We start from the raw sequence: 12,906 nt of genomic DNA on the forward strand, positions 1-12,906 counted from the left end.
TCTCCTCTGCTGTCACTGTACATTTTGACATCTAAGTCCCCAGGCATGTGCCAGGCCCCACAGCTGGCCTGGGGGCACTATGCCGAAGACAGTTTAGTTAGGTATGCTAATAAACGAAGGAATGAACTATGACTACCTTTATATTTGTGGAATGCTTTGTAGTTTGCAAAATGCTTCTGATTACATCAAGTCATTTGATGCCCACGACAGGGGATAGATAGTCCAGGCCTTCTTACCCCCAGAAGACAAGTGACTCCCTTTAGATAAACCAGTTACTACACGGTAGTCCTAAATCTATATCCTCCAAGCCTAAGGCTCTCTACACTGAGCACTAAATTTTATTTAGAAAAATGCCCCAAATATATGCTGCATAGTCCCCTTTGGGAACATAACAACTGTATCTGTAGAATACTAAAATAAGTCCCATGAACATGATTCCAATTACAAATAGTTCAAAAATAGAAAATTCTCATGGGATTATTTTCCTTCCCTAAATACTAGGCCTATTTCTGGAGAAAGCCAGTCTGGCAAAAGCAGCCTACTGCACTCCTCTGCTTTGTCACAGGAATGGACCTCTGGCTGCAAGAGAACAAGCAGCACCCATTTTTGCAAGCAGAGTTTGACCCAAACAGTACTAGTCAGTCCAGTGGAATCTACTCTCCCTATCATAAAGATGGCATAAAAAAACAATCAAAGCTACTGCTTATTAAGAGCCTATTATGTCCTAGGCTCTGAAATGTTAGGTAACTTTCCTAAAATTATCCAGCTACTACATGTCTGCTCAGCTCTATAACCCATCATCTTTCTACTAGTTAAGTGCTGGGGAAAACCAAAGGCAAGGTAATATGTTCTGAATTTTTGCTCCTAGATAGCTTCTCATGGCTATTGTTGCTGGATCACTGAGTCAAAAAGTGGGTGTTTGAATTCTAAATCTGCCATTAACTTTCTGTGAGTCCATCATAAAAGTCACTTAACCTCTCTAAGCCTCTGCCTACATTACAAATATAGACAACAGTCTGCTCCAACTGCCTCCTGTGAGAAATCAATGGAGAGAACGAAATGCAAGCACTTTACACAAAATTCACATACAAAAGAGATTATTCACTTAAACTTCCATCACTGTTCTCTCTCAGTGACAGATTTGCATGCAAATTTTTCTTTTCCCTAAGACATGGAAAACAGAGGGCACAGTAAACATATATTTTGTTAATCAGGAGGGGGTAAAAAAAACATTTAAAGCCAAACTTCTGCCTCTAGAGAAAGCTAATAAAAGAGCCATTGTGAAGAGAAGGACCTGCTTGGTCATTCTGTGTGACGCAGAACTAGATGGGCTCCCTGCCACAAGGCCTGCAATCCTCAATCTTGGCTGAGTGGTAGCTGTGATTACAGACTGCACATACAAAGATGTTTAGGCTTTCTTTCTGTTTGGAACAAAGTCTCTGGTTCTACAGGTGCTGGTGGTGTAAGGTAATACCACAAGCCAATACATACCACAGATATGAAAAGAATGTGGCATAATCAATGGGCAAATAAATGGGTTATATGGATCTACCACTTCCTAAAACTAGGCATTTGGTTTGAATGAGACTTTCAGTTAATAAAAATATTTGGGGAAAAAAAAGTTAAATTAAAAAAAATGTGTTCTCTAGTTGCTTAGGTTAAGGAAATTAAGAAAGGGAGTATCTGAGTAAGATTAGGCACTAACAGCACATAATCAACAACATAGTCAATAAAATCTAGTCTAGGGATACAGATTTTATCTTATACCAGCTCTAATCAACTGACTCTGGCTATCTGAACCATTACCTTAGTGAACAGTCTGAGGCTATGTCTAGGCTTAGCAAGGAAGTGCTGGGACTACGTGGCAATGTCTACAATGAGCACAGGATAACGTAAGCACCAATTCATCACCCCGATCTAGCAAGCATGGAATAATTTCAGGGTACACTTGAGTCTTAGATGTAACATTCTCACTCCCAGGAAAATGTGCTAAGCCAAGAGTCACCAACTTAATTGAGATTTGAAATAAAATTCAAAGCATGCATATTTTGTTTATGCATTTTAATACCTCACAAGTTTTGAAACCTGTTTACTATGAAGTCTAAAAATGAACAAATCACTTAGTCTTTAAACTTCATGGTAAAGAAGAAAAAGTGGATGAATGACAGCATTCTATTTGGAAAATTCTTTTCCCAAAACACTACTGAGAAAAAAATTAAAACCTTATCCTAGAAAGTAAACTGCTAGGAAACTTCCTAAAGCAGAAGATAATGTCAGTGGGGCAAATGGCCTCCATGGTTCCCTGCCTACCGTGGGACAATCAGACGAGTTCAGGGAGCCGGGGGTCCTGGGTTACCCGCCCTACCCTCTGCACTACCAGAACTACTGGACACCACGTCCGCTCTGCCTCCTCCCGCTGCCTCCACCATCTCGTCTCGCTAGGCTCTGCCACCCATGCAAAATCTATGTATCATGGCAAAACCACACACTCCAGCTTATTAATAGGGCCATTTCCTTTTATTTGTGAAAAAGGCCTATCCTCAAAGGTAAGAATGGCTAAACACATTACTTTGTCAGTCAAACAACATATAGGGCAAAGAGAAAGTCATTCCTCACTGAAGAGTAACTAATGCAACCCACTTGTTTCACGTATGAGGACACCAACGCCCAGAAAGCAGAAGGGACCGGTCTACATGCAAAGAATAACTCAGGGTTTGAGAATCAGTCTGTATGGTCTCCAGAGTGACCAGAAAAGATTAGTAACTCTGGACAGGCTAAACCAACAGCCTAAAATTCTTCATTATTTAGTCAGCAATGCTTAGTAAGAGACACCTCCACGTAGCCCATCCATGCAGCAACTTTTCCTGTAAAACGCATCTGAGCCATGTAATTTAAGCAGTGATATAATGAAGACATTATACAATGTACCAGTGACTACAGTACCGGCCTTGTGAGATCTACAGCAAGGGGTCTGTTCCTCCATCCCTACGTGAGAACACCTAGCAGGGTAGGCTGTCAAAAAGCCAGGTTCCAGTTCCTGTGACTGTGAATCACTGGCTTTGTGCTGCACACATTCCCTTTTGGAGGAAACAACCGACAAGTTTAAACACAGTCTGTAATAACTGACACTCTGGAGAGCCACTCGTCAACTGATGCTTGATCTACCTTTATGTTAAATAGATGTCTTTTATGAACACTGAGCTGGCTTTTAAATACACCATTTTTTAAGCAAGAGAATGTTTTAAAATTAGAAGACATGTTTAAAAAAAACTAAATGTTGTCTATATTGGTTCATTGGTTTCTGGTAAAGCCAGAACTTTGAGAACTTCTTTAAAAAATTACACATACACACACTCGCATACACAGGTCTGGCTTCTCAGAAAGCTCTGCCAAGGACTTGCATTATGTGCTCGCTGGGATAAGCTGTTCAATTGGATCCTGCCTTTCAATGTCTATGGTAATTTAGTTTTTTTCCTTCCTTGGCCTTCAATTCTTGCTTAAAGACTGTGTCAGCCCCATCAACTGCTCTGTAGAACCCCTGCATCCCTGGGAAGCTGACCTTTCAAAGCCCTCTTACTGGATTCCTGTCCTAACACAGGAAACTTTCCTCTCCTCTGCCTTCTAAAGTTAACAGTGAGATTTTGAGAAAAACAATTTGGACCTGATTTTGCTTCAGTTTGCATCCTGGGTCAAGAGTGTGCAACTCTGAATAATGAGAATAAATTGATTTGTCCCGCTACCCCCAGTTATTTTAAACTGGGATTCATCATAGGATAGTCATTATTTATAGAAAAACTTTATCCTTTTCTTACTGTTCTTTTTATAAAATGTAATTTAAAATACATTTACATGGTTCTACAATCAAAAAAATATAAAAAGGTGTAGTGAGAAGTCCCCTTCCCATTCCTGTTCTATACTTACTTTGTTCTCACACACATGCTCACACACGAATGGGTGGTTACTGTATTCGTTTCGTGTATATTCTTCCAGAGTTTCTTTACTAAATAAGCGAATGAAATGTGTATGTATATATAGTCTTACATTTCCCTATTTTATTCAAAATGTAGCATACCATATGCAATTTTACACCGTGCTTTAACATTTTATCTTGCTGATCTTTTCATATAATCCATGCAAAATGGCTCTGGGTCAAGAAAGCCAGGAGTCCAACAGATGAGAGCGAGTCTATACACATTGGTATTCAGGAGACAGGGAGCAGCCAGGCTCACACCAACCATCAAAACAGCAACAGCCTCGTCTCCACACTGGCATGCTTTCTGCTTCTAGAAATTCTGTCTCAGCCCAGGAAAGGGCCCTACCTAGAAAACTAACCAAATCAGGTGATACAACCTACTCGGTTTACACATGACAAAGCAGGGTTAGGGAGAAGGGATTTGTCCAAAATCAGACAGTGGTCAAGGACGAACTGGATGTTACTCGTTGCTTCATCCAACTGGATGTTGCTTCTGCACTCTGCCCCCAATTTTTCCATTGTACCTCTTATGTCACGAACTTTTAGGGACTCATCATATCTGCAGAGTAAACTTCAAATTCCTGTTTCTAGCACTTGTCCCAACTTCGAAGGAAGCAGGGGATGACGTGGGGGCGGGGGAGGGGGGAGCGAGAGTACTAGTCATAGTCAGGAAATCACGGTTCTAGTGCTGACCCCTCTCTGGGCCCCAACTTCCCCAACTGTGACAGAAGAGGCTTGAACCAGATGCTCTGTAAGTTCTCTTCAAAGGTCTCCAATGTCTCTGACAGCCGCCCTTAAAGCATACTGAAGAGGCTGGTCCCCAGGGCTGGGCCTGTGCTCATGATATTAGTTCCACCTAGAATGTACCTTTTGTTTCTTCGCCACATCCTTCAAGGCACACATTGATGTTCCTGGTATTCACCTACTCAGAAAATGCTCCTTGTGAAGAAGCTAAGCACTCCCACCTCAGCATTTAGAACCTGCTCTTCCCTCCAACTAGAGGACTCCTTCCAAAGAGCCACACAAACTGGTCTCAGTCTCAGTTCAATGCCTGCTCAAATGAAACTGATAAAGATGCTTTCTCTTAACCACCTTATCCCAAGCAGCACTTCCCAGTCACTCTCCACCTTGTTCTAGCTCTCCTCATAGTTCTCATGATACAAATTATGTTTAGTTGATCTCACCCATTGCATTGCAAGCTCCTTTAAACAAGGACATGTCTTTTTTCTTTTTTTTTTAATTTAGAACAGCACCTGAGAGGGACACCTGGGTGGCTCAGTCGGTTAAGCGTCTGCCTTTGGCTCAGGTCATGATCCCAGGGTCCTGGGATCGAGTCCCACATCGGGCTCCCTGCTCAGCGGGCAGCCTGCTTCTCCCTCTGCCTGCCACTCCCCCTGCTTGTGCTCTTTCTGTCTCTCTCTCTGACAAATAAAATCTTTAGAACAGCACCTGAGTAAAGCACTCAGTACACTCAGTAAATATCTGTTGAACAAAAGAAATATAATTATTTGTAAAAGATTAAGTAACAAAAAGGCCAAGCTGCAGAAACTGCACTTCTAATACTACTCTAATGGCATTTCTCACATTCAGTAGCTCGTTCTGTAAGAAAGCTCCGCATGGAATTCCCAAACAGGGGTAAAAATGTAAGTCAGAGAGGCTGCGAATGGCTCTGAGAGTTGTAGTCAGGCAAACAGTAAGATATCTCTCTGGAGTCAGACAGACTTGATTCTAGTTCTGCTCTGCCACTGTGGAACCTTAATCATGTCCTTACCCTCTATAAATCAAATAACCTACCTCACAGGTAATACAATGAGGATCAGGGAAAATGATTTATGCGGAAGCATCTTGTCAGGTACAAGGCATCATACCTTATAAGTAAAGTCTTCCTAAAGGCCAGAAGTGGACTCAAATTGTTAATATGGGAACAGCTTTATTTAATGATAAACTGCCCCACAAAAAGTGCCCATTCTTAAAAAAAAATATACACACATGCATGTCTACTTATACACATATGTGTCTTAAAGGAAAAGCACAAGTTTAAAAGATACATACTGAAAATGAACCCGATTTACTAGAAAACTCTTATGCAAAATCCTGCCATATACCCCCTCTGTAATATGAAACCCTCTTTGCCAAGACTTCAGACAGACGGCCTACTGACTACTATGAAGCTGATCTTCCAGTGGAGGAAGTAAAACTGCAACCTCTTACAGAATACCATGAGCCTCTTTGATGTGTCAGGTCATCTGTGGCTTCCACACATTGCTTCTGTGCTGGGTAATAAAAGCAAACCACCCAACTACTTAAGCTGTATCTCTAACAACTCCCAGCATGGGTTAGCATTACTTGTTGCATTTGGTGGGTAAGAAAACCAAGCCCTATCTCTTCCAAAAAGCCCATCTTGATATTCAACCCACACCAATTTCTTCCTAACCTAAACATTTATTGTACTGACTGATGAGCGTGCACTTTGGTGCTAGATCTTACACCATCTCTGTAGCATGCCAACATCTTCCTCCTGTGGCAAGGACTATGTCATATTTCTCATATATTCCCAAGAGAACTTAACATAGAGCTTTCTTAGCACAATGAAGATGCTGAGAAATACTCATCTGAATTGGAACTTAAAATGAAGCAGTATCTTGTCTCAACACACAAGGAATTTAGGAGCAGAGACAAACAGGATTCTCACTTCCTAAGTTGCAAATGTAATTTATAACCTACCAAAACAACACTGATTATTCGTATCACTTATATTTTCATTTTATTTGTAGGCAAAGCTCCATGAGGCATTTCATCCTCAAAAAGGAGACAGAATTGACCCACTTCCATTTTACATTCCACGATGTCCCCAAAACACTTCTCCCACAGAACCTGTAACAGTTCATTGCTCTGATGTTGACAGGTCTACCCCCCAAGACAACTGTATGGTCCTCAAAGGCAAGAAAACTATCTAATTCATCTTTTTTTCTTATCACCTGAGCCTAACACAGTGAGACATACAGTAACACTTAACCATTTGAGAATGTCAGAAGAGCATGTGAAGGAGAGAATTTTAAGGAAAAAAAGTATTATAAGACTGCCAGCCAAGGTGTCCATCTACACCCCAGTAAATGTTTTATAAGAACAATATTAATTAATAATAAGAGTGAAGATAAACACTTATGTGAAACCAAAAACGCTGACAGGGTTTGATTTCAGAGCAATAAATTCAGTTTCCACTAGTTTATCATCCCAACTCGAAAGTATTTAGGTGAACTCTGTCATTCTTAAAGAAATATTTCTTCCAAAATAAACCTTTCTTGACCTTTGCTTGGCACTTTTGTTGGAAACAACAAAAAGATTACTCAAATTCTACTCCTCTGCATAAAAAAGAAAAAAATAAGAGGAAAATCTAAACCTCATCCTAATATAGGTGACAAAGCAACTTTTTTCACTCTGAGTAAACATTCTCAATTATATCGAAGCATTTCAAGTTGAATGTTACTGAACTTTCAAATATGCATGATAATGCTATAACCTGGCAGATAACTTCTAATTAAAGATCATCAGTCTGGAATGAAGAAATATCTCCTTTGGTCAATTTTTTCAAGTAGCTACTAGTCAAAGTTTCAAATTAACGAGAACTGCATCTTTGCCAAGTCTATAAAATATCTAACCACATTAATTCTTCCAACTTTCTCATGTAAAGATTGGCCTCAAGATTTGGAACCATCCATGTTGCCATGAGGGGCCTGGTTACTTTACATTACATTCTTGCCCCAAAGCTGAAGAGTAAGAGGTGTTTCCGCCAGAGTCTCCTAGAGGGAGGAAGAACACTGTGGAAAGACCATGGCTTCTGGAGTTAGGCCCGAGTTTAAACCCTGACTGTACCCACCACCAACAGTATGGCATTGGACAAGGGACTAAGTCTCTCCGAACCCTTATTTCCACATTGGTAAAACAGAGATAATTCAAATTTTCTACAACTGTTCTGGGGACTATGTTATATTACACATATAAAAAGTGACCAGCACATAATAGGGACTTGATAAATGTTAGTTTCTCTTCCTACTTTTTTCACAATCACAAAATACTTACTCAACACTCTTTATTAGTCAGAGTAACAGCTCCCTTTTCTACTTTGGAGTCACTTTCAGGTCTGCTGGCAGCCAGGTCACAGTTCTTTAAAACATTTATACCTGTTCAAGAAGATCTATGCCAGTTTTTTATCTTTTTAAAAGATTTTATTTACTTGTCAGAAAGAGAGAGAGAGAGAGAAAGAGAGAGTGCACAAGAGGAGATGCAGAAGGAGAGGGAGAAGCAGGCTCCCCACTGAGCAGGGAGCCGGATGTGGGGCTCCATCCCAGGACCCTGGGATCAGGACCTGAGCCGAAGGCAGATGCTTAACCAACTGAGCCACTCAGGCGTCCCTCTATGCCAGTTTTTTAAAAGAAAGAGTTCTTGATGAATAAAACAAAGCACCTTTATAAGCTTTATAAGGTCTTCTATCTTTGAAGAACAATTTTTTAATAGTCTAACTACTTTCAAAACCTTTTCTTTATTTTGGCTCCCACTGATACGTGGGAATTGTCACTGTCGTTAGAGTAAATAACCGACACATTTATTCTGAAGAAACTACTAGCCAGAGGACTCATTAGAAGAAATCTTGTTACAGAAACTTGGCAAAATTCTAGGTTTCCATTCAGTTTGCAAAATTTTGTGAATTCTAACAAAATGATATCAATTTTTCTATGAATATGGGTTTGTTTTAAAGAAAAATTCTTGTGTGGATTTATTTGCTACTCTATTCTGGGTTTATTTAGCTATCATTTTAGAAAATGAGTAAACTACTATATTAGCTGCCATTTACACAGTTAAGTTACCACATGGTGCTAAATATCTCCTGAGGAAAAAACCCAGCTTGGGATTTAAGCCAGCATGACAACTGTACAATAAAACAGAGAACTTCTAGAAAGCCAAGCATTTTGTTTAGGTTTGAAAAACTCTACTAATTCAGAATTTTTTGTTTCTCTAGGATAGTCTGCCACTATTCTTATTTGTAGTTTAGTAGAAATGTAAAAATTCCCTTCCTCTAGCCTTTTGACACTTAAGAGAAGGACACTAGTTGGCATGTACTATTTTATGTTAATAGCCAAAGCTATTTTGAGCCATTTTAGTACTATCCAATACTTGTGCCAAGAAAAAAGGTTAGCATGACATTAGCAAGCTAAAAAAACAAGCTCTCAGTTTTTGGTCACTCAATAAGTACATTACTTTTGAACAACCCCACAGTCTTATCTTGTGGATATAAGTAATAATACAGCTCAAAAAATAAGCCATTAAATCATAATTAGAAAGTCTTACCTTTTGCGCATCTCCTGTAAAATATGCAATGGCCAGGGTGGGGAGAATCATGAACAGTGCATTGTAATAGAGCAGACCATATTTTCCCAGCTCCTAGAACAGTAAATAATTAGGTGTTCCATTTGGTTCTAGCAGACAGATATAGACAACCCTATACAGAATACCACTCCCACTACACACACCACACACACACACACACACACACACACTGCTCCCCCACAATATAGAGAGCAAATCAGCCAAGTCATAGGTTTTGCAAACATTAAGAAATAACGTAAGCTTTCAAAAGGAAGAAAAAAAAAGCAAACATACAAGACTTTATATTTGTTTGAGATAAATTCATTGAGTGCTTAAAATCAGAGAAATAAAAATAACATCAACTGGCTACCTCAAGACAGCAAGCAGGGAAGACATTATTTTGAATATATACATGCCTTTCTATATAAACACAACCCTGAAGCCCTTTCCATTCCTAAACTGAATCAAAAGTCATCAACTCAGTCTTGAACTTTTCAGAACCATAACAAAGTGCCATTTAAGAGATAGATGGGTAGGTACCAACACACACACTCATACCTAGACCAACACAAACAGACATAACTTGCCAGTGAAGTATTTCTGAAAATGTACATGGGAAGTACAATGAAGATTATCTACAATTCCCAAAAGTATGAATCGTTGTGTCCTCAAGCTATTGGGGAACAACAAAAGAACCACATACATCTTCAAACACAGGGAGCCTATGAGAAATCTGGGTTTACTTTTGATTCACACACTTCTAAGACATTCAGCCAGAAGCAGTCACTTGAAAAAGTAGGCCAGAGTTTGACGGGGGCAGGATGGGGATGAAGAAGTAGTGAGGATGGGGTCATCATATCTGCCTAACTTCTGTGATGTAAAATGACTGAATGATGTGAAAAGTCAAACTACTTTCTCAAAAGCAGATTTGAGAAACTGGGAACAAATATCCAACAACAGAAAACTAGTTAGTTAGATGAGGATATAATCATACAATGAAATATTATGCAACCACTAAAAATGTTAAATAATACTGACAAGGAAAGATGTTCATAAAACTGCACTAAATGAAAAATATAGGTTAGAAAACATTGCAAGTTGCTTTCATTTAAAATTATATACAGTTAAGCGTGCACATACACATGTGCGTGCACACACTTATCCCCCAAAACTGTGCTGCTCACTTGATGGTAGAATTAAGAGAAATTTAGATTTTCTTCTTCTTGCTTTTCTATGTTTTCTACTACTTCCGTTATAAATATGTATTATCTGTATGATTTCTTTAAAGTTAGAAATGTTTTAAACTCAACAGCTGCATTCAGGTCTGAAATGCAGCACTAAGTTTTTAAGCCACATGACTTAAGCGCAAAGGGCCATGATTTAAGCAGTCCTGAAATTATAGGTAATAAAATTTCTGATTTATTAACAGCATTTCAGCGTGGCCATACTGCCTCTCAGATAAACCAAATAACTGATTGCCAAGGCCACCACAAGCATCAATGAAAAGATGTGCTTCATTTCTAAAGCAGCAAGGAAAAGGCCACAGAAGAATAAAACAACCTTTAACAACAGATGCCCCATCAGCCAGAGACATGATTATGATCTAGGAAGTAGAGGATACCTACACACACACACACACACACACACACACACCCATCCAGATAACACAAATACCCAAAACTTAAATGTCAAATTGTTCTTATTTTCTCATTTTAACTATTTTATCTTTTTCCCTGCCTTCTTAAACAGAGTAGTACATCAACTAAAACAGAATTTAAGGTGTCACCATAAATATGCACTACTGTATTGTGTTCTTATATGATATTGCCCTTAATGTCATTTAATTGCTCCATTTTTGAGTACTTATGACTTTTATAGTTTTCCTATTTGTATCTTTTGTTGTTAGCTGACCTTTTATACCGGATCTCTGCCTCTACATAGAATTCCATCTTCTAGTATGCCGCTCCTAATCCATTAAGTATGAAAAGCAGATCAGTATGCTTAAAAGTTCTAATGCAAGATAAGTCATTTTTAAGGGAGGAACTGAAGGACTCTCCTGGGAATAAAATACTCAGAAACACGCTTTGCTTTTTTCTAGGTTCTAGGATGTACTCTAGACTGTGCTGCCCTATACAGTAGCCACTAGCCATTTGCAGTTATTTCAATCTAATTATAATTAAACTACTAATTCAGTTCCTTGGTTGTGCCAGTCACTTATCAAGTGCTCAACAGCCACATGTGACTGGTGGCTACCGTTAATGAACAGTAGAGATATATAAGATTTCTATCAACACAGAAAATTCTATTGGGTAGTACTGTTTTAGACAGCTGAGGCTGCTGGACAAATGGAATGTTATCCCTGGTACCTATTTCCCAAAGCAGCAAATGGGCTGAGGAAAAAAAAACTAATCTCTAACTGCTCCCTTTTGTCTAACTACTTCAAAAAGATAAAAAATTTTAATAGTAGTAGCTTCCATTAAAATACAATCATCATACAAAGTCATCAAGGCAAATAAATGGAGAACAAGATATAAAGGTATATTTAAGGAAAATTTGTTGGAAACAATCTACACTGACCCCATTTCTTCAAAGATCTTCAAAATAAACCTTCTCTGAAAATAATGAAAGCTACTGGAATGGCCATTCATTCTATGGTTCTTTCTGGAGCAGGCAAAGTCCCCTGCCAAGACAATACAAACTTGACACTAATACTACTATTGAGTAGTTGAGCATTTGTATTTATGGTATCAACTAAAAAAAATGACCTAAAGTAATTTCAGAATTATTGCACATATAGAGCAGACTAAAAACCAAGCAGGTAAGGCCATGTGATTTAGGAAACATGGGTAGGGAAATAAGATAAAGTCAGGTCAGTTACAAGATTTAATTATGAGATAAAAAATATACCACTGTTCAGGAAAAACTGTGGTGGCATCTGTGAAATCTCATATGGGTCCTTACACAGGATACATCATGATAAAAAGGGCAGCTCCTTCAATAACGATGCTAATATATACAGCTGAGTTCTACATAGCTGCTTATTTTTTTAAAAAAAGATTTATTTATTTATTTGAGAGAGCACAAATGCTTGCATCTGCGAGCAGGGGGAGAGGCGGAGAGAGAGGGAGAGAACCCCAAGCAGACACCCCCAAGTGCAGAGCCCACATGGGGCTCAATCTGAAGAGCGTGAGATCATGACCCAAGCTGAAACCAAGAGTCTGATGCTCAACCGATTGAACCACATAGCTGCTTACAATAAGGCAAACTTATGCCATAACGTAGCTAAAGCAATGTGGCTCAAATTCTCTGCTTTCTGATGGTCTGGCTTGATCTAAAAATAAAATTTAGTGTGTATATATTCAAAGTATATAGTAGTCTGACAAAAAATATCTGTAAAGCCTTTGTATGCATGCTGTAAGTTAAGAGAAAAGGGCTGGGTATGGAAAGTTCATGTGTATGAGATCTAGGCCAAGGAACTCAGCATTGCTCCTAAAAGAGAGCAATCCTAATGCTCCCTAAAGTTTTCCATTATTTGTGGACAGATACACAAAGTCCATTCTTGTTCTACA

General features: G+C 38.9%; 1 protein-coding gene across 4 annotated transcripts in view; it reads right to left on the minus strand.

Moving 5' to 3' along the window:
• The window catches only part of SLC35D1 (solute carrier family 35 member D1), a 51,066-nt gene that overhangs the window by 30,372 nt on the left and 7,788 nt on the right, over positions 1 to 12,906 (minus strand). For all 4 annotated transcript variants that reach the window (XM_027610656.2, XM_027610675.2, XM_027610665.2 and 1 more), the window contains one exon: positions 9,320 to 9,412. In XM_027610656.2, coding sequence (XP_027466457.1) covers positions 9,320 to 9,412 — 93 coding nt within the window. The remainder of the gene's footprint in view (positions 1 to 9,319; positions 9,413 to 12,906) is intronic.

The sequence above is a fragment of the Zalophus californianus genome, chromosome 4 (assembly GCF_009762305.2).
Source record: "Zalophus californianus isolate mZalCal1 chromosome 4, mZalCal1.pri.v2, whole genome shotgun sequence".
Classification (NCBI taxonomy): Eukaryota; Metazoa; Chordata; class Mammalia; order Carnivora; family Otariidae; genus Zalophus; species Zalophus californianus.